The sequence below is a fragment of the Sorex araneus genome, chromosome 2 (assembly GCF_027595985.1).
Source record: "Sorex araneus isolate mSorAra2 chromosome 2, mSorAra2.pri, whole genome shotgun sequence".
In the NCBI taxonomy this organism is placed as follows: domain Eukaryota; kingdom Metazoa; phylum Chordata; class Mammalia; order Eulipotyphla; family Soricidae; genus Sorex; species Sorex araneus.
The window spans coordinates 114,769,080-114,794,442 of NC_073303.1; the positions used below are offsets into that span (position 1 = coordinate 114,769,080).

Here is a 25,363-nt window from a genome sequence, read left to right on the forward strand (position 1 = left end):
TCAGAGCAAAATAAAAAGGATTTTTCCACAGTGATCTTTTCAAGAGCACCAGGTACATATAATTAAACATTTAATAATCACTCATGCTCTTATTATGCGGCAAGTTAAACTTCAAAATAAATAAAGAGCAAAAGTCATGGAACAGTAGTTGCTGATATATAGTTAATACTCTGTAACCTTATTAGCTATTGTTTATATTTATATGTACTGGGTGTATTTTTTAGGTAAAATAGGAAATATTCTAATAATTTATGGACCTTTACATACAAGTTGGTGTGCATACACACTGTCATACATATATACATACGTTATATATGTATACATATATAATCTTTCTATTTGTTTGTGGGCCACACCAGAGATGCTCAGATCTTACTTTTGGCTCTGTGCTTAGGGATTACTTCCAGTGAACTTGGGAGACCATATTGTATGCAGGCGATAAAGTCTGAGTTAGTTGTGTGTAAGGCAAGCACAGTATCACTCTACTATTCCTCCAGCCCTCAGAACTTTCGGTATTAACCTATGATCTATTATATATCGCAGTATGCTAAACTGCATTATCCTAATTCATGTCACTCCCTTTCCTTATCTCTAACTTATGATTAAAAAGTAAAGTTTTTTGCTTTAAAAATAAAGTCTTATATTCGACAATGCTTTTAAATCATTGAAAGAATAATTACTACTTCTGCAATCAAAACTACTTTGATTTTAATTTATGGCATCAATTTGACTTCTCTGTTATAATCTAAATAATTCATCAGGTTATTAAATTTAAAGATTAAAACAGATTTAAAGGAGCATTCTTCAGGCAAAAATTACTTTATGCAAACAAATGCAAAGTATACTTTCTAGCAGACAATATGTATTCACTGGGATGTAACTAACCCTCTAGAACCATTTGGATATATTAAAAATAATTTTATTCAGTTGAAATATGGTGAAATTACTTAAATGTTAATAACATATCCATATCATATGAAAATGCAGGTTAAATCCATTTGGTAAAAATAAGATATTTTATTTAATAAAAATTGGAAATGTAATTTTAAAATTCCAGGTAGGATTTTGATTTTTACAGAGGTAACAATACAAGATAGGATTTTGACATTTAAAGGGGGAAACTATGATAGTGATGAAGTATACAGCGTGGAATGAGTATGACTAACCAGTAAAATAACAGGAAATTGATAAATCAGATGGGTTGGAGTTCGGGGTGCTGCTCAATGACTAGTGGAAAATATATTTGATATACTAGAAATGTTATGCCCAATAATAAAAGTGAGGAGTAATAACTTTAAGGAATTTTCAGTCTTTTCTAATACTCAAGATGAATTAAGGTAAAAACAATTGTATCAAAAAATGTCAGTGAATAAGTTGGATTAGAGGATGCTCCTGAGATGACAGTAGGGATTTTGGTGGAACTATCCAGTAGATCACTGAAAGAGCAATACAGAAAATGGATAACTATATCAAAACCACAGTTATTAAATCATTAAAAATAGGTTTATGAAAGAAATATAAAACATAAAGAATTGTGAACCTTTGCAGCTGTTCACTATATATGGAATCAGTCAAATTAAGAGTGTGTCAAACAAAACAAAGCAATTAGAAAAGCAAAGAGGGTAACAAGAAATAAAATAGGAGAGCAGGCAAAATATCACACGTTTCACAGAGATGGTTGATAAGTCATGATGTTGTCAGTAAATTTTTGCTACCACTCTTTAGAAAACTACAATTTTAAAGAATCAAATTTACAAATTTAAAGTTTCATATCTAATTGAGAATATCACTATTGTTCCCAGCCACGACTATTGGGTTATTATCTTATAATTATAAATCATTTTAAATTTGTTAACCTACCTTATCTAAGTGATGCAGGGATTAATTTCTTTTTGACATCATAATCTCCTGGAGGATTATTAAGAAAAACCATATAAATAAATAAGCATATTTGATCTTATTATATCATTTGGAATATTACCATTACCTGGTCTAAATTATATGGTTCAACATAAAGTAATTTCATGGCACTATTTGATAAAAATTGACATCTTTATTTTTCAACGATTTTGCCATTCTCAGTGACTTAGTTTCAATAAGATGTTTTCATCTCTGAATATTATCTATGCAAATACTGTAATTTTTCTTAAAAAGAATACATAAGCTGATGAATGGCTAAGGCAATAGAAGTTACATTATATTTCAGTACAACTAAATTTTATTAAATAATATTCAGATATTTTAGAATTGTATGTTTTAATAACCTTCCATTAAAATTTTTATCTTGGGAACTAGTATACTTGTGATCACATCCATTGAAAATATTGAATTTCTTTCATTGACTGAGTGTTCTGAGGAAACTGCTGAAAATGCAGATCCTGCTGAAGTAAGACCATCTAGAAATTGATATAAAATAAAAAGAAGTCAATACATAAGAATTTAGTGGTAAACTTGATAATTTACTTCTGGTTTAACATTGTGAGACCTTTGCTTTATTATCTGCAAAATACTTCAAATAAACTTACATTTTTTCAACCAAGTTTAATTCTATTTTTTATTGTAAGCTTAAAAATAACAGATAAATATGACATTTCCATAACTTGTGGTGAGTCTTTTACTGCCAATAATCAATCAAAATGATGGCATTGATGTCCTGAGAATGCATTTCCAGATGCTTCACAATTGGATTGTAAGTAAAAATAGTGTTAGTGCTTAATGTTTTAAATTCAAATTATATGTAATACAGATTTATTGTCTTGTACATTCATAAGCAAGTGATACTGTTTTCTCTCCACTACTGCTCAGTTTTAACTTTCTGTGTTTAAGAAAAACTTACAAAAAGTGGTATGTTTTTATGTCAAAATTTAAATGAGTATCCTTGATATTCTAATTATACATGTTTTGTTTCTTTTATTTTTCTATTGATACAGTAAATGAGGGAGGTATAAAAACAGCTTCCAATTTATGCCCAGATCCAGGAGAACCAGAAAATGGAAAGAGAGTTGGATCAGATTTTAGGTAATATTTTGAATTTTTTATTTTAATATTTAGTGTGTAAACTTATCATTTATTTTTTTCAATAGTTGACAACATGACACTGAAGACTAAAAGAGTGGCAGCTATATACCATTTATGTGTTTTATTGTTAATAATATTTCACTAATTTAAAGTTACTAAAAAGCATGGACTTTATAAAGACTTGATTTTTGTTTAAGTGATTTATTTTCATATGCAAATGAAATACAATGAGACTTAGATTTTAATGATATGAGCTTAAATTAAATTTCTGCCTTTTGTTAGTCGTCTGATCTTGAATAACCTATTTAGTCTTGCCTGTCTAAATATTTCCTTCTGTATTGCGTAAAAGAAGTTTAAACATAAAGATGAATCTCAAGTAATGTCTGTAAAACCTTTGACCGAATGTTTTTTAAGCAATATGTATAAGAAACATGTTACAGGTAAACATAACAAACATAATGATAATCTTATAATCAGTAATTTATTATTTTTAAATTATGATTATAGACAGATCAGGCAATGTGCAGTATAATGCAATCATTAATTTATATATTCATCAAATAGTTTTTAAATACTTTCAGTTTCACCTATTAAATGCTGCTTATTATCGCATCTTTCTGAATAAAATGTACAAATAATCCTATAAATTTCCAGGTGGTGAAGGTGATGTATAGACCTATTTAATGTCGCCAAATGCTGTATCTTTGTTATTGGTCATACTCAACAGTGCTCAGAGGATTTTCTCCTTACTCTGTGCCTTAGGGACTCTCCTGGTAGTACCCAAGATCATAGAGTTGGGGTAGAACATCTGTTTTCTATCCCCAACTGCATATAAAAAAATGCACTCAACCCACTGAGCTATGTAGAGACATAGCTTCCAGAATTATCATGTTTATTTCTGATGAATTAAATCATATCAAAATTAGTACTGCTTATACTTACACATATTTCAAACATCATTTTAAATACTTATATTGTCTGTATAGAGAACAAATTGGTACTTTGAAGAATAATCCTAAGAAGAAAAACAATAGTTCTTAGAATGAAGAATTGTGATATAACTTATTTGTAGCTTTCAAGATGACTAAAAGTAATATTTGGCTGTGCCTTCAGTAATTATTCAACCTGAATGCAATTGTAATTTTCTAAGTATTATGGATTGTAGCTAGTCAAGCTAAGAATTAGTACAAATAGCAATTGGTAATAAATGCACTTGAGAGAAATTCAAAGGGATGAGAGCTAGTAAAAATATGACCTTAACAAACTTATAAAAAATCCGGTGTTATACATTATTTTATCCCCACTGTACAAATGAGAAGAGGGAAATCCCATCTATCCAACAATTATAGAGCTAGAATTTAAGTTCAACATTTCCTACTCTAAAAACTTACTCCGGGAATATATTGTTCAAATATTTAGTCATTGTTATTTATGGAGCCAGAGATCATTATGTTTAATATAGTTTGTTGCATATACAAATCAGTTTTGTTTTTGGTGGGCTGGGAGTACACCCATCAGTATTCAGAGCTTACACCTGGATCTGTGTGCAAGCGACAATATAGTTTCAGGGATTGAACTTCGTTGAGCTGCATACAAGGCAAGCCCCTTGTCTTCCTGTATTGTCTTCCTGTATTGTCTTCCTGGTCAACACAGATAGCTTTGATAAGGCAACAGTGTTGTTTTTTTATATATATTTACATTCTTACAAAGTATTGCTAAAAAATTGTTGCGTTTAAAAATATTCTCAATTTTGATTTCTAAATATTTTGTTGATTTATCATTGATTTATATACTTTTTGAAATATTACGTGGGATAGCTTAACACTTTTATTTATAGTACTTACTTCAAAACTAAATTCTGGTGTAGTTCCATCACCAAAAATGTTCCTCGACATGTTTCTCTCTCCATGACTTTTTCAGTGGTAACCATTATCCTTTTCATCAAGTCTATGACTTAGTTTTACTGACAATCTGACATTTTTTTTTTTTTTTTGCTTTTTTGGGTCAGACCCAGCGATGCACAGGGGTCACTCCTGGCTCATGCACTCAGGAATTACTCCTGGCGGTGCTCGGGGGACCATATGGGATGCTGGGATTCGAACCCGGGTCGGCCGCGTGCAAGGCAAACACCCTACCCGCTGTGCTATCACTCCAGCCCCCGACAATCTGACATTTTAATCACGCTTCATTGCAGTCTTTTTTATCATTGTCAGTAGTTATATTTTCTAGAGATTGTTTTCTCAGATTTGTAACTGAGGATATAAGGATGCTTGTAAATGTTGAAGCAAAGATACAAAGGATAATGCAAATTTTTAATGATAGTACACAAGGACATATATATTCATTTAATAGTTGCTACATAAAATGATATAACTCAATTGTTATATCATTTATTACTTAATTACACCATTTACACAAATGATAGGATTTATTATATTGAACTCCAAAGCAATTGTGTTATAGTCAGTTAAACTTCTTTTAGGAATTCTAGATCACAGTCCCTTAGATCATATTGTAATCCGGTTTCTAGACCATGAGCAAAGTTAACCTCAAGCCTGTGATATTATTTAGAATAGATAAAATGCTATGAAACTCACAGATGTGTTATGTTGTTTTGGGTAGCTGAGAGCTATGTTATTTTTGGATACAGAGGGTTAATATTAACACAAATCTTGCAGGATAAGTAGTAGAAAGCGGTGGGTGAGGAGAAATCCAGTTAAAAACTTTCATGCATTTATCCATTATATGTGTGTATGTGTGTAAAAGTAGCACGCGTATATATGACCTCACTATATTCTAGGAATAAACAAAACCAGATATATCACATGTTTAAATTTAAATAGCACAAAATAATGAAATGCACACATACATTTAATGTTATTACATTTTTTGAAGTACTGAGAACTCACAAATTAAGACTAGTGTATATGTGAGAGAGAATAGAATTGTCTGGATGGAAATGAACCCAATTTCAGAAACTCCTATTCTGCATGTTATCAGGAGAATTTTATGAATCTAGCTTATGTGCACTGAAGATACTTGCACTGAGAAGTGACTTGATGAATTATATTAAGCACATAAATATCAGTGAATATTAAAGAATTTGAATAGGAGAAAATATAGCTTGAATCTGAGGAGCTATAAGAAAAAGTCAAATTGCTTCCGAAGAAGCTGCAAACTGGCAGCCATTTAGCTCATCTTAACTGAAGATAAGTTTTTGCTTTAAGCACATAGTTTTGTTGTTTTTTTAATGGGTATTGACATTAAAATGTCTGATTCACACTCACACACACACAACCATAAAAAAGATTTTTTTTGTCTTCCCTTGCTGAATTAGGCAGCAAAAATTAGTTTAACTTCAAGGCAACATGGCTGGCGTCAGTAGCCAGTTGTTCCCTGTAGCCTGAATAAGCTTACTGGGTTACAAGAAGCACAGTGACCTACTTCACTCACGATGGTCACTGCCTCTTATCGTAAGCTGCAAATATGATAAAAAGTGACCTGATCCAAGTTATATTTTTCAGAAGAAAATGATCTATGTATCACATGGATGGACTGAAAAAAGTAAGTCTTAATTGGAAGATGACTGCTATAGTCTAAAAAGATGGAGGTGTCGGGGGATAGAAAAATAGTACAGCAGGTAGGGCATTTGCCTTGCACGCGGCTGACCAGGGTTTGATTCCCAGCATCCCATATGGTCCCCTGATCACTGCTAGGAGTAATCCCTGAATGCAGAGCCAGGAGTAACCCCTGAGCATCGCTGGTTGTGTCCAAAAATGAAAAAAAAAAAGATTGAGGTGTTGGATTGTTGTAATGGCAATGAACTAGATAGATTAATGATAATTTTGAGGATAAAATATACTTATCAAAAGTAGTAAAATACAAAATATATAAGATGACCAATCATTCTCTGGGCTGGAACATCATGATAATTAGAGAAAATGACAAATTCTGTATAAAGATTTTGGGGATAAATAGAAGAGTAGTATTTTGAGATATAACCTTCAGAGGACTGAGCAATCTCAAAGTGTGCCTGTAATGATAAAAGTTGACATGGTTGAAGTTCACAGGCATGTGAAAATCATAGCATATCAACATTATATGAACATGAAACAAACATGAGATGCCATCTCTTTACCAATGTAAAAAGACATGAGAATCGATGATACGGTGCCAAAACTTGCTTCCTATTTTATAATCTGATCAGTTGCTAGAACCGTTAATCTTGAGTGGAAAGGGGTGTAGAAAGACATACAAGGAAGAAGGAGAAGACAGAGAATGACAGGTCTTTAATAGGATCACGAAGTGGTAGGTAAAAGTGAAAATTTAAGAATGGCAGAAACTACAGGATATTTTGAATTTTCTTTTCTCTCTTTCATTAGTTTTTAGACCACACTCAGTAGTGCTCAGTGATTACTGCTGGTTCTGTGCTCAGAGATTGTTTCTGGTGGTGGTCAGGTGACTGACTATAAACAGTGTCTGGGTTCAATAACCCTGTAAAAAAGCAAGCACATTTAACCTTGTACCTTCTTTCTCACCCAAAGAGTACTTTTTAAATTAAATACCACGAAATATAGTATTATTGAGGAAAGAGAGGTTAAACTAATTAGAAACAGGGTGAAGAGCAAATAGAGACATTACAAAAAGCAAGAAATCTTGGGGCAACAAATTAAATAAGTCAGAAGAATAATTATAAGAGTTTTATAATAATTTGAAATTTAAGAGTGATTCTTTTTTTAGAGACACAGGAAACTTCAACTTATTTATTAAGTGGCAAAATGGGACAATGTTGATGAGAGAAAAGATTTTAAATAAAGTAATGGAACATTTTTAATTTTTGGATTTGTCTTTTGGGGTGCAATTTATGGGAGAAAGATTTTTTAAAAAACCTTCCCTTTTATTATGTCCTTTATAAAAATTATTCAATAAATAATTGAGATATTTTATAAATAATGGAAGGTATCAAGGTTAAAATATATTGATGTATACATACAGGGCATATATATACTTATGTAATATGTATATATACATATATATACACATTCCTTTAAGATATATGTCTATCCAGAGAGAAGAGAGGAGAGAGAGAGACAGATACAGAGTCAGAGACAGAGAGACAGAAAGAGAATTGGGTTGCAGACAAACTTTGAAAGAATAGTTGGAAATAACTTAGCTAGAATGACAAAGAAAGTATGATGTACAGATGTAACCTTTAGTAATGTTAAGCTTTCCGGATACAAAGTTCAAAAGATTGTGCAAAGGTATGATACGTTTAAGTGTATTTGAAATATAGCTAATAATTCTTCTAAGCATAACAATTAGAAACATGGATCGAAGACCAAGCACATCTTCAGTTAGACATATAGGTTGGGGGGAATCTTTGCAAGGAGAGTGGATTGGGTTGTCTTTCACATTTGGTTTAAGCTATTGACACATCAGTTCTTCAGAGAGTATAGCCAATCTATTTCTGAGTCCTCTGTCCTAGAGGGATATAAAATAACTTTTTGTCCTCTAAAATATGAAAATTGCAGTCTTCTCTGAAAGGCTATCAGGAGTGATAGACTGAGCAAAGGAAGATGCTGTAGCAATAAAAATTAAAATTACTGTCAAATGGTATATCAACTCATTAAGAAGTGATAGACTTGAAGTTAGGACTGGAATTAACAACCTTTTTATGTTTCCTTATTATCTCAAAAGAAAATTTGCCTCTTTACTGCAGCTGTATAGTGAATCCACGCTGCCATGTACAAAACTAGACTGGGTGTGGTAGTATCAGTTTCTTCTTCCAAATAGAGACATTTATGACAAGGTTTTCTGGTTGCCTTTTCCCACATAAGACTTTACCCATATAAGTTCTAGGAAGTACCGAGCACAGGGCTCTGCAATATGGCAGGCACCCGGGAACGGTAAGAGGGCTCCTTAGTATTTCACATTTGTAATTACTGCATTGTATTCCTGATCCTTCCGCCATGTTGGGCTGCAATAGTGAGTTTCATAAACTCTGAAATATCTCAGTTCTGTTCAAAGAAAACCTCTAAGAATTTTCCACTAGTTTGTATTCTACATCTGAAATAACCTTTCTGGCATTGTTCTATATTAATAACACTGGATTCCTATGTATATGTGCATACCATGCATGACCTACTCATATATAACTATAACCCATTTATAAAAAATTATGTGGACATGCCTTGAAATTCCCTTTTAGTATGTGTGCACATAGACCCTCATTTCTTCTCAGCCTAGAGGCATTAGCAAAAACAGACAACAGGAAACATCTCTTTTATTCACTGTCACTTTTTCATAAATGATTATTTTCCCAAGAACAGTAAAATATATCATTTCTATAGATATGAGAAAAATGATACATGTCTTATAGGAATAAATACAGTAAAATAAAATAGAAAAACCACCGCAATAGGAAAAAATGAAAAAAATAATAGAAAAGTTAGAAAACAAATGAATGTATCACATTTGCAGAGAAATTGTCCACAGATCATTGAGGGAGTGGCATTCCTGATGGTTCTGCACCCCACATGGTCCATACCCAGACATGCTCAGGGGCTCTGTGGGGCTGGGGAGCGAGTAGCACACTTGCATGTGCAAATGATGCTCTGGAATGTCCAAACTTTGTGCCTGTTTACTGTTTGCATGAATTAATTTTTTTCCTCTAGACATTCATAGATATAAAATTAATCATATATTTGGAATGAAAGGTGAAGTGACTATTGGTTGTTAGGTCATGGTTTTCTTAGTATTCATATATTTAAAAAGGTATTGCCGAGGCAGTATATTAAGTTTCACACATCATCATTATTGATCTAATGATAGCCTGTGGCAGATGTAAGAGTAATTCCAGCACATTGAACTCAACTTGGGTTTTGTCTTTAAGTGCAGTATGACATCTATAAAACACCTGCAAAGTATGGGCGTAGTATACTTTGGATGAGATTGGATCCTTGTCTGAGTTTCTGTCCCAAACTACAACTGCAGCTGAGTTCCTTAGTTTTCCCCACTGTTCTTTGAGTTTTGTGGTGTCAATGGGAAAGGTGTAGGTTCACAGTCACTTGAGAACTGCTCTGTTGAATTGTTTATACCAGACAACTACTAATAATACATCTGTTGTTCAGGTTAATTTCCTTACCATGCTGTGTGACTGGAGTATGCCCAGAAAATTGTCAACTAGTTACTCAGTTAGGTTTAAGACTATGTCTGTCTGAGAAATATACAATTATATTTACAGAAATCAACAGTCTGAATTATGTAGTGATGACCCATGTTCTTTGTTAGGAAAACATTATATTTAAGATATAAAATATTCAGAATTTAGAGGGCCAATGCTATCAAAACAGAAATATTAAAAAGTTATTGTGTGTACATCTCAAAATAATTCTAAATGATAGTTCAGAACTATTAATCTCTAAATAATAGTTCACATGGATGGGAACATCCTCAAATAATCTGCTTCTTTAATGAAGAGCAAAGTCAGAGAGTGATGATGTGTTTTCTAAAAACTTATGAAGTTACATTTCAAAAAATATGTGATATTTATAAAAATATAAACAAATACATCAAAGCAAGAAAATAGAAAAATGGAAAGAATGCCTACACAAGTGCCACTGGAAAAACTAGGAAAGTTATTTCACTGAATAAATTATCAGATTAATTTTATTTCTTAATTGATTTGGGAACATAGTGCTCAGGGGTTACTCCTAGTTTTATGCTCTGGTGTCACTCTTGGCAGTGCCCATGTGACTATATGTAGTGCAAGACATCAAACCCACATGTGGCCCATAAACAATAAGTGACTTGCCTGCTGTAGTATGTCTCTGGCCATCATCACTCATGTATTAACATAAGAAAATGAGCATTTTGTTTCATACTAGACTCGATCTGAACAGATACCAAAGACAACAATCAAGGTGGCAAGTAGTCAAGTGGAATGGAAAAAAAAAAAGCCCCCAAAACAAAAGGCATCATCATTTACACATGAATACCACATCTCAGCTCCTAATAGAGGCAACAGAATCCAACCTCAAAATATCTAATGTTGGTGAGCAAGTAATACAGCAGGAACTCTCACTGATTACTGGTTAGAATGCAAAACTGTAACTGTTACTTTGGAAGACATCCTGACAGCTTCTTGGAAAACAAACCAAGCATAACTCAAAGAGAGATAAGTCTAAGGACAGATTAGACCAGGGCCAGCAGGCTGGTCCCTGTCCCTACACATCCTGGTGCCCTGTGTACCACCAAGAGTACTGAACACAGATGCATCAGTAGCCCTTGAGCTCTGGAAGCTGTAGCCACGAAACTAGTGCAGACAAATGATACACTAGTACAAAAACCTAAGCTGATCGTGTTATCCAGAAATCTTATTTTTTTGTATTCTATCCAAAGGAGTTCAAAATTTATGCTCAGAATATTGTGTATTTCTATGTAACAGTGTCTATAAAGTATATGATTATAATTATGTTGAATTCTGAAAAAGACAAAACTACAAACCCAGTGAAAATATCAGCAGTCAGAGGTGGCTACTGCAAACTGCAATTGGGGTGTTTGAATAAGCAGTTCTCCAGGCACCTTTAGGACAAAGAAACTACTCAGTATTAATCCTTCCTGGTTGATACATAAATATGTACTACTCAGAGTCCTAGAATAGATTGTAACGCTTGGACTTTAATGTATTAAAAGTGGGAAGGTGCCTCAATTGCAACATACTCCATCATGCCAGATCTTAGAAAATGCACAGGGGCGGTAGAGGCTGTGTTGCATCACAGTTTCTCCAGGGAGAGACCAGTAGGTGGAGGGTTTGCAAGAATGCAGAGCAATAAAACCTTTAGCTTGGAGAAGCAAAACCATGCTCCAAGGAAATATCATCAGCATCATCACCAACAGAACCTCCAGCAGCAGTAACAGGGACCGGCACCGATACCTGCAAATGGGCAACAAGCCAGCAGCCAAAATGAAGTCTTGACTATTGACCTGGGGAATTTTAGAAAACCAGGAGAGACCTTTACCCAGCATAGCTGGCTCTTTGTGGGCAATCTTCCTCCTGATATCTCTGAGAAGGAAATGAGGAAACTATTTGAGAAATACAGGAAAGCTGGTGGAATCTTCATTCTTATGGATAAGGATTTTGGCTTCCTTTGCTGGGAAACACAAACTCTAGCCAAGATTGCCAAAGTGGAGCTGGACAACATGCCCCTCTGTGGCAAGCAGCTTTGTGTGCACTCTGCTTGTCATAGTGCATTCCTCACAGTTCAAAACCTCCCTAAATATGTGTCCAATGAACTGCTGGAGCGAGCCTTTTCTGTTTGGCCAGGTAGAGAGAGCCACAGACATTGTGGATGACTGAGAAAGACCCTCTGGAAAAGGCATTGTTGAATTCTCAGCAAAACCAGCCGCTCGGAAAGCTCTGGACAGATGTAGTAAAGGCTCTTTCCTGCTAACCACATTTCCAAGGTCCGTGACTATGGAGCCCATGGACCAATTAGATGATGAAGAGGGCTTACCGGAAAAACTGGTTATTAAGAACCAGCAATTTTGCAAGGGAAGAGAACCACCCAAATTTGCCCAGCCTGGCTCATCTGAGTATGAGTATGCCTGCGCTGGAAGGTGCTCACTGAGATGGAGAAACAGCAGCAAGACCAGGTGGACCGTAATATCAAGGAAGCTCTTGAGAAGCTGGAAACGGGGACGGAGGCTGCTAGTCATGAGCATCAGGTCATGCTCTTGAGGCAGAATTTGATGAGGCGCCAATAAGAACTTCAAAGAGTGGAAGAGCTCCTTAATCAAGCAGTGCAAAAAGAGGGGCTGGAGCGATAGCACAGCGGGTAGGGCGTTTGCCTTGCACACGGCTGACCGGAGTTCTATTCCCAGCATCCCATATGGTCCCCTGAGCACCGCCAGGAGTAATTCCTGAGTGCAGAGCCAGGAGTAAACCCTGTGCATCGCTGGGTGTGACCTGAAAAGAAAAAAAAAAAAAAAAGAAGTGCAAAAACGAGAGCAACTGGAGCGCAGGCATAAGGGGGAGGGTAAGGGCTTCGCGGAAGAGATGGAGAGACAACAGGAAGAAAATATGCAGCGACGGCAGGAAGGAGTCAAGGGAACCTTCCCTGATGCGAGAGAAAAGGAGCTGCGGATGGGTCAGATGGCTATGGGTGGTGCTATGGGCATAAACAACTGAGGTGCCATGCCTCCTGCTCCTGTACCTGCTGGTAGCCAGGCTCCTGGGTCCTCCAGGACCCACCACTATTATGTAGATGGAGCCTTGGGATTGGCCCCACCAGCGACTAAGCACCTTGGCCAGGCTGCTACAATAGAAGAAATTGGGGCAATTGGTGGAACCTCTTTTGCTTTCAACCATGCAGCTCCTTGAGCTGTATTTGCTCCAAACAAGCGTCGCCAATACTAATAAAATCATGTTGTCTGGTTTCCTAAAGAACTTAAAGAAAAGGACTCTTTTTGGACAGAATTCTACCCTTAAAAAGTGTTAGGGATTCCTCCCAATAGTTAGGTCTTCCCTGCCTGTGGTATTCTATCTAGGGAGTGTGCTGGAGGCGGAGGCAAGGGAGGGGAGATCATTACAAATCAATGCTGTGCGGTGTATTGTTTCTGTGTGGTGCATTCCTGAAGTCTCATGTGTTTGTAGAGCCTAAGGGAACCATGACACAATGGATCCAGTTAGAGCCCCATTACTCACAATCATTCCATTTGTCTATCTTGTTCTACTTGCTTATTCATACCCTGCAACCCCAAAGACACTGCCATGTATACCACTAAAACCAAACATCCCCCATGACCTTAGCCCCATTGTTCCATTCACTCCCAGGTGGAAATTGTCCATTGAGGTCACAGACAACATATGTACTGGTTCTGTTATATCCCATATATTACCCTTTCGTGTATTAAGGAAGACATTTTTCTCTCAGAGATTTTCATTTTAGTATATCTTTAAAAAATCTTGTGTTAACTTGCCTTCATTATTTTCTTGGGTAAGGAAAAACCCATGGATCACCAATTTTGTCTATGATGTTGTTTGTCACAGCTTTTCTTGATAGGCCCAGTACAATCTCGGAAATAGGGTTGCTGTAGGCTAAAGGTCAGACAGTTGCTCTTTGGCTTGCCTGTCTTAGGTAGCTATGATGTTCATTTTTTATTAGTGTGCAATGTTTAATTTGTCCCTGATAATCTTTGGAGTTTTTCTGAGATATGAAGCAGTAAAGCAGCATCACCTAATTAAACCACATTTTAAGCCTTAAATAAAATAAAGAAACAAAATGCATTTCTGTGTGTGTGTATTAAAAGGAGGGAGGGTAGTTTAAAATCCTTTTCTCTCAGAGATTTTCATTTTAGTATATCTTTAAAAAATCTTGTGTTAACTTGCCTTCATTATTTTCTTGGGTAAGGAAAAACCCATGGATCACCAATTTTGTCTATGATGTTGTTTGTCACAGCTTTTCTTGATAGGCCCAGTGTATTTTTATTTATAAAATAAATAAAATAAAATAAATAAAATAAAATAAAAATACCTGTGTATTTTTATTTATAAAATAAATCATCTGCACAATAATTGATATTGTAAATATTTATTATGAAAAGTGAAAATAGTATTCATAATTTAAAAATGCCTACAATTTTATTTTCAAACTGTTAAACATATCTATGCACACAAACATGTGTTGTTTAACAATAATGTATTAAAATAATTATTATAGAAACTCAATATGTCATTTTAATTGCACTAGATTTTGAAAATAATCTAAGTGAAATAATTGGATATTCCTTCCTTTCATTCTCCTAGCATGGCAGAAGAATGAGAGGTTTAGAGAGATGGAACTAATATTTCCAGAAGAGCAGCTTCCCTGTTTCTAGGGCCACGATTATTGGTTATCTCTTCATTGCACACGTTCACCAGAGCTGGGGAACATCTGGCACATGGACCACATGAGGCTCATGAGATCACGTGGTCGAGCTCTGGTACAGCACAGGACGAACTCATCCATGTATACCCACAGCCCATTTCCCTGCATTTTCTGACCTGTGAACAAGCTTATATTATAGATACACAAACGACCCCTTTGCAGGAGCAATAAAAAGTTCTCCCTACTTAGATGATCATAACATCAGATTCATTAGCTGAAGATTGTTTTTTTCCATGCACTCACGCCTCTACTCTCATCACATCGTTTTTTTTTTAATCTTTTTCTGTAGAATCCTCTCCAACTAAACGTCATCAGAGATTTCCTGTGGGTGGCTCAAACCACTCAATTTTGGCATTCAGCAGCATCACAAAGGAGCCTCTCTTTCCTGATTTATCCTTCAGTCATACGTTTATGATGATAAATTGCCCACAGGTTGCCACAGATATATCTGAATTTCCTTTGTTTCTTCACTTGGTTATATTGTCTCATTTTCCTGGATAATTTTACCAGCACTTTAAAATTTTTGTTACTAAAGTTTTGATTGCAATTGCCCACATCTGCTGAAATTAATTGTTAACTCACCTAGTATCTGTGTACATTTATCATTTTACCTAGCATATTTTCTTTTCAGAACCCATTTGAAGGGTAAGTTCCTTGGGATCTGCAGTAGTGCCATTCTTATTTCTATATGCCCAGTAAAGTTAATTAACAAATGAATTTAACTAAAGGAGTAAAACCGTACATTTATTATTTTTCCATTAATTACTCCAATCACATGACAGGACTTGAAACTCATCTTAAAGCTAAATGTACTTCCAGAGAGCTGTTGCCGAAACAGAAACATTTTTGATGGACGTAGCCAATATATTTTAATAATCCCCAAGGATACAGAAGAGACAATCCTTAGAGAAATAAGGTGTCCAGTGAAAGTTGCTCTGTTTTGCCATTTTGTCTCCATTTAATTTCCAAGGTGAGAGTCTTAGCAGATTTGTTTTGCAATCTTAAAGGCTTTGTTTCTAATTTGAAATGCCTATGGAGCATAACAGGCCTTTAGAGGGAGAATTGCTGCCAAACAGATATAGAAGCTGGCAGCGATTTCTATAGCACAAAAATAAATTAAAATTTTAGATGTGCTTCAAAATTAAAACCAAATGCCTGCAAAAGCTCATCTTCTGGGATCCTTATCTTACATAGCATTTTCTTCTGCAAAAAAGGTCTTAAAAGACACCTTCCTTTATTCATTTTTTTTTCTTTTTGGGTCACATCAGGCAATGCACAGGGGTTACTCCTGACTCTGCATTCAGGAATCACTCCTGGCGGTGCTCAGAGACCATATGGGATGCTGGGAATCAAACCCAGGTTGGCTGCATGCAAGGCAAACTCCCTACCTGCTCTGCTATTGCTCCAGCCCCAAGACACTTAAAGAGATGCCATCAGGTGGGGCTACGGCTGGTTTCTTCTTAAGAGTAGAAGCATAATAAATCCAAAATTTGGATGTGTTACTTCATTACTAAAACACTGATGAGTATCATGTGATCACGAGATAACAGCACCTATTATTCTCAACAGGTAGAGTTAGGTACAGTCATTTTGTACAGCAAAACATAATTTTAATAGGGTAGACATCTTGTATTAACTACAATAGAAATAATATTCAAAGAGAGAGAGGACAGAAAAAGAGAGAGACAAGAGCAGTATTGTAGATAATACTAAGGAAAGGCTAACATGATATGAAATCATCCATATTTTAACTTGGTTGCACCTTAATCTTTATAAGAACTTTTGAAATGCTAGCATTTTCATTTTTATACCTTGTTTTGGTATTGGTAATGGATTATAGAAAGAAATTTTCAGTCACTCAATTTCCTTTCCACAAATGTACTTCTAAATGATAGTCTCTGCACAGGTGGCATTTCTTTGCATACCATGAAGCTATTTCCTAATAGCTTGTACATGTACATTCAGACACAGAGGTATGGGCAGTGTGTCTAGATAATCCAGAGGAAGTCCTTAATATTGAGGAGGCTCCCAATGACTTTGGCACACTTCGATAAAACGCTTCTATACGAGATGGTATGTGATATAAGTAGGTTTGCTATACAGTGTATAATGATTTAATACAAGTTGTTAATGGCTTTTGATCATAGAGCCTTTGGCATTTTAGTAATTTCTTTCCTTGCCCGAGGGGAAAAACGGAATAAAGCAAACCTTTTTGTTAATTCATTTCCATTTTCTTATGAACATTATATCCCAACAATTGTGTACTCTAGCTTCTCAAAGCTTGGCATCAGATTGGTTACAACCCCCTGGTTTTCTGTTCCAGAGTGCAGTCGTGAGCTATTTGCTTTTATCATGGTAACTCTGACAATTCAGTTTCACAAAGATATGGTGTTTCACAGAAGAAACATACTAGTACAGTGATTATGCTGTAAACAACCTCAAGACAGGAATTATGGATAAACCGTGGTACTGTCTGTTTCATTCAAAAATTTGCAGCCACATACGTTATTCTTAGCTACTTGATGCCCTCAAGGAAATTTCAAATTGCAATTCTGTTAATTAAAGACTGAATAGTCAACAATGAAAATGAATCCTGGATTCTATTGGTGGTGGTGGTGGGGGCAGGCAGAAGAACAAACCCAAAGTTCCTCAGCGTTTACTTCCAGCTCTGTATTCAGTTTTCAGTCCTGGGGTTGCCAGGATTGCGCCACGGTCGGCCTCACGCAAGCAAGCTTCTTACCTGCTGTTCTGTGTTTGGATTCAATCATCACACTTCTATTTTGAAATTTGCTAACAGTAGGTAGGAGGTATATTTCTACCCTTTATCAGAGTCCAAAAACTTGAGTGTGTTTTTAATTATACTTCACCACTATCACGTGTCTCCAGGTTCTACAACTAAACTTACATACATGAAAAATTGTTTGTGGGGGTGAGAGCATTTGTATAGCAGGTCAACATTCTGCCTTGTGTATGGCTGGCATGGGTCAATCCCTGGTGAATGCATATGGTCCCCAGGCATACCAGACGCAAGGCCTAAGCACTGCTTCTATGACTTAATAACAGAAAGAAAACTAGTTTTTCCTCCAACTTCTTTTTAGAGAATAATCCCCTACATATTCTGTAGTAGACACTTGGATTAAACCCTTGGTGAAGTAGAGGGAGGATGAATAAGAGTTAGAGTCTCCATTTCTATTCCAGGGATGCTATAAAGGTCTCTGTCATTCTGCCTAGCCCATTGTTTACAAATTGTGTCATATTGTCACCTGGAGTTATCCAGGAATGGTTCTAGTGCCCTTGGATGATATTGGGGTGTGTGGGGGGCCAGGATAGAGGGTGGCAAGTGTTCTTTTTTTATTTAGATTGATTTTTTTTCACTCAGTGGACAGGAAGTTTTCAGTAATCCCTTTAAGACTCGCACAAACACTATCATCTTTTATATTTCCTTAGCTTCAGATGTTCAACTCCAGTGGCAAAACCACGTTTAATCCTTCACTAGTTCATATTCTTGGAATTAAGTCTGGCATTCCGGGAGTAATTTGAGATTCTTTCAAGATTCTAAAATAATGCGATTCTATCACTCTAACACTTTTACATTGTAAGTGGTAGCTTTAAGATAGAAGTTTGTTCACTCCTTTCTCCTTCCACAAAAATCATTGCATAGAATCTCCACTGGTTGGAGATTCGGAGAATCAGATTGTGGTCACTATTTGAATTCCTATAGTTTTCTGCATTATGGTTCACTGACCTCAGAGTTTGTGGAGAAATGGAGCAGAGGGGCCGAAGCGATAGCACAGTGGGTAGGGCGTTTGCCTTGCACGTGGCCGACTCGGGTTTGATCCCTGGCATCCCATATGGTCCCCCAAGCACTGCCAGGAGCAATTCCTGAGTGCAAAGCCAGGAGTAACCCCTGAGCACCGCTGGGTATGACCCAAAAAGCAAAAAAAAAAAAAAAAAAGAAATGGAGCAGAGATATGATTGGGCTTCTCTGGGAGTATATATATATATATATATATATATATATATATATATATATATGTATGTATATATAATATATATTCAGTATCAGAGCTGTAATGAGAAAATTGAAGGATCCACTTTATGTCAAACCCAGATATAATGGTCTGAAATTATTTTGCTTTTAAGAGAAACAATAGCACATTTATGATTTATAGAAATACCATCAATGTATCATAAAATTTATTGTATTTTATATAACAACTCTTGATCATATTTTATTTACTACTCACACTTCCTTAATGTTAATTCTTAACATTATCCTGAATTTTATATCTAGAAGAAAATTATAAATTTTCAGAATCGATCTGGAAATCTCATCACTCTCTATTTCTACTTCCTATTTTGAATTTCAGAACACTGATGCTGAGACTTGCCTAACTTCCTTTTCTTACCGTTGTTGAAATATTAGATTTTTCTAGGAGATATTTCTTATCTTTCAAGGGGAGATGTGAGTTGCAAAACCATTTTAATTAAGATAATGTAACTTTCTTGATATACATATTAGAGAAAATTCCTCATAGCACATAAAAATCTTTATGTGCAATAAGAAATTTAAATAATAATTTGAATGTTAAGACTTTAAATTATAATAATTAGAATATTAACATACTTAACTTAAAAGATCAACATTATTAATTTATTGAAGAACAAAAATATAAAAATGATGAACTATTTGAAATATGTTTTTTCTGGTAGATTTACATAGATGAAAATACAAGTTGATTCATGGAGTATTGCAGATAAAATGCACCTAGTGGTAATCCAATTAAATCTACTCTGAATTTTCCTCAATATGTCCTAACATACATAAACTTAAGGTGCAACATTGCTGGTCTTAATAACTAAGTAGCAACTTAATATACCAAAAATGCCTTTTACTAATACAATAATTTATCTTCTAGGATTTTAGGTATAAACATCAAATGTGACATTATCATTTTTTGTTCAGGCTAAGTGACCCTATCAGTATAGGTAGCATTGAGCAGTTGGCCACTCATGAGATTGTTCCTTTGTCCTTATTCCTTATACATTGTCTATATGACCCATAGAGTACTTGTATGTTGCTCTTGCATATCTTTTTCAACCCCCTCACCCCCGCCCTGCCCCTCCATCCCTACCCCTAATTAGTACTGTTTGGGAGATGGTATGTAGTTCCAGGGGTTAAACCAGTGTTGGCCACATGCAAGACAGTATGCTTTGTCATCTCTATTATCTCTTTAGTCCTTTGTTTATTTCTTTTGAAACACTATTCACAAACATGCTACCGCTAAGTACTATGGGAAGTCAAGTGGAATTATATGCAGAAAAATATCTTGTCAATTAGGATGCTGTATTCACATACATATTCTCAATATTATAAAAATATCCTATGATAACTCTTGATAAAGTGAATGGTTTACAATAGGGTGCACCAAAAGATTAATTTCCTCTCATCTTGGACCCTTCCAAGGTTAGATGGGACCATTCCAAGGGACCATTGAAATGGTTCCTTCCTCTGAGATGGGTATGAATGTCCATTTTGATTTGTTATTTTTTTATTAACAGCTATTCTTATTTTTAGTTTTCTGCTTGAATACTTTTATTAAAGTAGCATTACATTATGTAAGTCTCTGGAATGCTTAATTATAATCTGGTATATGTACACATATGCTAAGTTTACCTGTAAAACTTTACTTCTATGTGGATATATTCCCAGAAGTGGTATTGCTGGATCAAATGGAAGCTCAATTTCTAATTTTTTGAGAATCATTCATATTGTTTTCCAAAGGGGCTGGACCAGTCGGCATTCCCACCAGCAGTGTAGAAGGGTCCCTTTCTCTCCATATCCTCTCCAACAGCGGTTGCTTTTGTTCTTTTGGATGTGTGCCAGTCTCTGTGGTGTGAGGTGGTATCTCGTGGTTGTTTTGATCTGTATCTCCCTGATGATTAGTGATGCACGACATTTTTTCATGTACCTTTTGGCCATTTGTATCTCTTTCTTGGAAAAGTTTCTGTTCATTTCTTTGGCCCATTTTCTGATGGGGTTGGATGTTTTCTTCTTGTAGAGTTCAACTAGTGCTTTGTATACCCTTGATATCAATCCTTTATTGGATGTGTATTGGGTGAATATCCTTTCCCACTTTGTAAATTGCCTTAGTATTCTGATACCTGTGTCTTTTGTGGTGCAGAAACTTCTTAGTTTAATGTAGTCCCATTTGTTTTTCTCCGTTTTAACTTGATTGCTTAGTTCCGTGTCATCTTTGAAGATACCTTTAGCTTCAATATCGTGAAGGGATTTGCCGACCTTCTTCAATGTACCTTATGGATTGTGGTCTGATATTGAGGTCTTTACTCCATTTTTATCTGATTTTTGTGCATGGTGTCAGGTCGAGGTCTAAGCCCATTCTTTTGCATGTGGTCTTCCAGTTATGCCAGCACCATTTGTTAAAGAGGCTTTCCATGCTCCACTTCACATTTCTTGTCCCCGTATCAAAGATTAGATGATCATACATCTGGGGTTGTGTGTTGGGATATTCCACTCTGTTCCATTGGTCTGCGGCTCTACCTTTGTTACATTACCATGTTGTTTTTTTTTAATTAATTTTATTGAATCACCATGTGGAAAGTTACAAAGTTCTCAGGCTTATGTCACAGTTATACAATGCTCAAACACCCATCCTTTCACCAGTGTCCAAATTCCACCACAAAATAAAACCAGTATACCGACCACCCCCTCAAACCCCCTGCCTCCCTGCATAACTGATAAATTTCACTTCTTTTTCTCTTTACCTGATAACATTCCATATTTCAACACAAAACTCACTATTGTTGTTGAAGTTTCAACACAGAACTCACTATTATTGTTGGAGTTTATCCCCCCAAAATACGGCCCTATTGACAAGGAAACATTTGATAATTAGTTTTCCACTAATGAGAATGAAGAGATATAGAGATTTAGGATTTCTATATTTTAGTAATTAAGTCCAGGGAGATTTAAGTTGGAAATTGCATCATTTCCCTTCCTGGAGCAGCATGGAGCAAAAGCTTAGTTCACAGTCTGGAGACATGGCTGCAAGCACTTGCTCTGACCCATAGTAATATAGGTGGATCTGGATCCTAGTCGTTGAGCATCAAAGCGGCTGTGCAAAGGCATGGCCACCCAGGTCGAATCTCGGCAGAGCTCGAGCCGGCACCGGCCCCAGCCCAAGACTGCCAGTACCATGCTGTTTTAATTGTTACTGCTTTGTAGTAAAGTTTAAGGTTGGGGAGGGTGATTCCTCCCATCATCTTTTTTCCACAGAATTGTTTTAGCTATCCATGGGCGTTTATTGTTCCAAATAAATTTCAAGATTGCTTGATCCATTTCTTTGAAGTATGTTATGGGTATCCTTATAGGGATCGCATTGAATCTGTATAATGCTTTGGGGAGTATTGCCATTTTGACAATGTTGATTGTCAAATCCCTATGAGCAGGGGATATGTTTCCATTTCCTCATGTCCTCTTTTATTTCATGGAGTAGCGTTTTATAGTTTTCTTTGTAGAGGTCTATTATTTCTTTAGTTAAGCCGATTCCAAGGTATTTGATTTTCTGGGGCACGATTGTGAACGGGATTGTTTTTTTCATGTCCCTTTCCTCTGTTTCATTGTTTGCATATAGGAAGGCCATGGTTTTTTGGGTATTGATTTTATAGCCTGAGACCTTACTATACAGGTCAATTGTTTCTAAGACTTTCTTCGTAGAGGTTTTAGGCTTCTCTAGATTAGTATCATATCATCTGTGAATAGTAAGAGTTTGATTTCTTCCTTTCCTATCTGAATGCCCTTAATATCTTTTTCTTGCCTAATGGCTATTGCTAGTACTTCCAGTACTATATTAAAGAGAATTGGTGAGAGTGGGCATCCTTGTTTTGTCCCCGATCTTAGAGGAAAGGCCCTTAGTTTTTCCCCATTGATGATAATGCTTGCCATAGGTTCATGGTAGATGGCTTTGACTATCTTGAGGGAAGTCCCTTCTGTACCCATTTTATCAAGAGTTTTCATCATAAATGGGTACTGGATCTTGTCAAATGCTTTCTCTGCATCTATTTATATGATCATATGGTTTTTATCTTTACTTTTGTTGATATGATGGCTTATGTTGATTGATTTCTGAATGATAAACCATCCTTGCATCCCCGGGATGAATCCCATTGGCCATGGTGTATGATCGTTTTGATGAGTTGTTTAATCCTAATTGCTAGTATTTTGTTGAGGATCTTAGCATCAGTGTTCATCAGAGATATTGGTATATAGTTTTATTTGTTAGTGGTGTCTTTGTTTGCTTTTGGTATTAGGGAGATATGTGCCTCATAGAAACTGTTAGGGAGGGTTCCTGTCTTTTCAATTTCCTGGAAAAGCTTGAAGAGAACTGGCAACAAATCTTTAAATGTTTGTAATAATTGGCCAGTGAATCCATCTGGACCTGGGCTTTTGTTTTGGGGGAAACTTTTGATTACAGTTTTGATTTCTTTGCTATTTATGGGCCTATTCAGGTGGGAGATTGTAGGAATCAAAGAATTCGTCCATTTCTTTTAGGTTCTCCTGTTTTGTGGCATACAGACTTTCAAAGTAGTGTCTGATGATCTTTTGAATCTCCTTGGTTTCTGTTGTGATGTCCCCCTTTTCATTTCTGATTCAGTTTATTAGGGGTCTCTCTCTCTCTCTTTCTTTGTGAGTCTTGCTAGCGATTTATCAATTTTATTTATTTTCTCGAAGAACCAGCTCTTTGTTTCATTGATCTTTCGGATTATTTTTCGGGTTTCCATATCATTAATTTCTGCTCTAAGTTTTATTATTTCTTTCCTTCGATCTAGTTTGGTTTCCTTTTGCTAGTCCTCTTCTAAGATCTTGAGCTGTGAAGTCAAGCTATCTATATAGGCACTTTCTTCCTTCCTGAGGAAAGCTTGTAGAACTCTAAATTTTCCCCTTAACACAGCTTTAGCTGCATCCCATAGGTTCTGGTAGCTTGTGTCTTTATTCTCATTTGTTTCCATGTATTTTTTTTATTTCCTCCTTGATTTCCTTTGTGACCCACTCATTGTTCAACAGTGCGTTGTTTAATTTCTAGGTGGTTGATTTGGTTCTCCGTGTCTGTGTGTGATTACCTTCCAACTTCAGCGCATTGTGGTCTGAAAAGATAGTTGATACAATTTCTATCTTCCCAATTCTATTAAGGTATAGCTTGTGACCCAGAACGTGGTCTATTTTGGAAAATGTTCCGTGTATGCTGGAAAGGAATGTGTATTCTTTCTTTTGGGGGTGTATAGCCCTGTATAGGTCTATTAGCCCTGTCTCCTCCATTTCTTCCTTCATAGCCATTGTTTCTTTGCTGAGTGTTGTTCTTATAGATCTATCCAGAGGTGATAGGGCAGTGTTGAAGTCTCCAAGTACTATCGTGGTGCTAGTTATGTCCTCCTTAAATTCTGTTAGGAGTTCTTTTGAGAATTTAGCTTGTCATTCATTAGGTGCATATACGTTTAAGAGTGTGATTTCTTCCTGTCGTACATACCCCTTGATGAGTAGAAAATGACCTTCACTGTCCCTTCTGTTCTTTTTCAGCCTGAAATCTATGTTTTTGGATACTAGTATCGCCATCCCTGCTTTTTTGAGGGAGTTATTTGCTTGCAGGATTGTTTTCCATCTTTTGACATTGAGTCTGTGTTTGCTCTGATTGTTCAGATGTGTTTCTTGTAGGCAGCAGAAAGTTTGGCTTAGTTTCTGAATCCATTTTGCCACTCTGTGCCTCTTGATTGGTGCATTTAGACCATTAACATTGAGAGAAATTATTGTCATGGGATTTTGTGCCATCTTTCTGTAGGGTTTGCTCTTCTAGGATTTTTCCTTGTCTTATAATAGCCCTTTTAGTCCTTCTTTTAAGTTTGGGTTTTGGTCTATGAAGTTCCTGAGCTGTTGTTTCTCCGTGAAATAGTGTATGGTTCCTTCAAGTTTAACTGAGAGTTTAGACGGGTAAAGTATTCTTGGTGAGGCGTTCATTTCATTAAGTTTTTTCACTATATCCCACCATTGTCTGCGGCCTTGGAAGGTTTCTTCTGATAGGTCTGCTGTGAATATAAGGGGTGCTCCTTTGTATGTGATTTCCTTCTTTGATCTTGCTGCTTGCAGTATTGTCTCTATCCATGGCATTCATCATTCTGACTATGATATGCCTTGGGGATTTTTTATTTGGGTCCCTTTTAGCTGGCACCCTTCAGACTCCTTGGATCTGGATGCCCACATTCTCTAGCTCTGGGAATTTCTTAGCAATGATGTCTTTGATTGTGTTTTTTTCATTGGGATTGGTTCCCTGTGGTTCTGGTACTCCAATAATTCTTATGTTGCTTCTCTTGTGGTCATCCCCTAGGACTTTAATTCACTCAAGAGC

The 25,363-nt window shown here is 35.9% G+C and overlaps 1 protein-coding gene and 1 pseudogene across 2 annotated transcripts in view; both read left to right on the forward strand.

The window, feature by feature from the left end:
* Nucleotides 1-25,363, forward strand: part of CSMD3 (CUB and Sushi multiple domains 3) — a 1,180,343-nt gene that overhangs the window by 463,967 nt on the left and 691,013 nt on the right. For both annotated transcript variants that reach the window (XM_004607658.2, XM_055125482.1), the window contains one exon: nt 2,931-3,018. In XM_004607658.2, the coding sequence (XP_004607715.2) occupies nt 2,931-3,018 (88 nt within the window). The remainder of the gene's footprint in view (nt 1-2,930; nt 3,019-25,363) is intronic.
* LOC101541252 (non-POU domain-containing octamer-binding protein-like) lies at nt 11,839-13,435 on the forward strand (annotated as a pseudogene).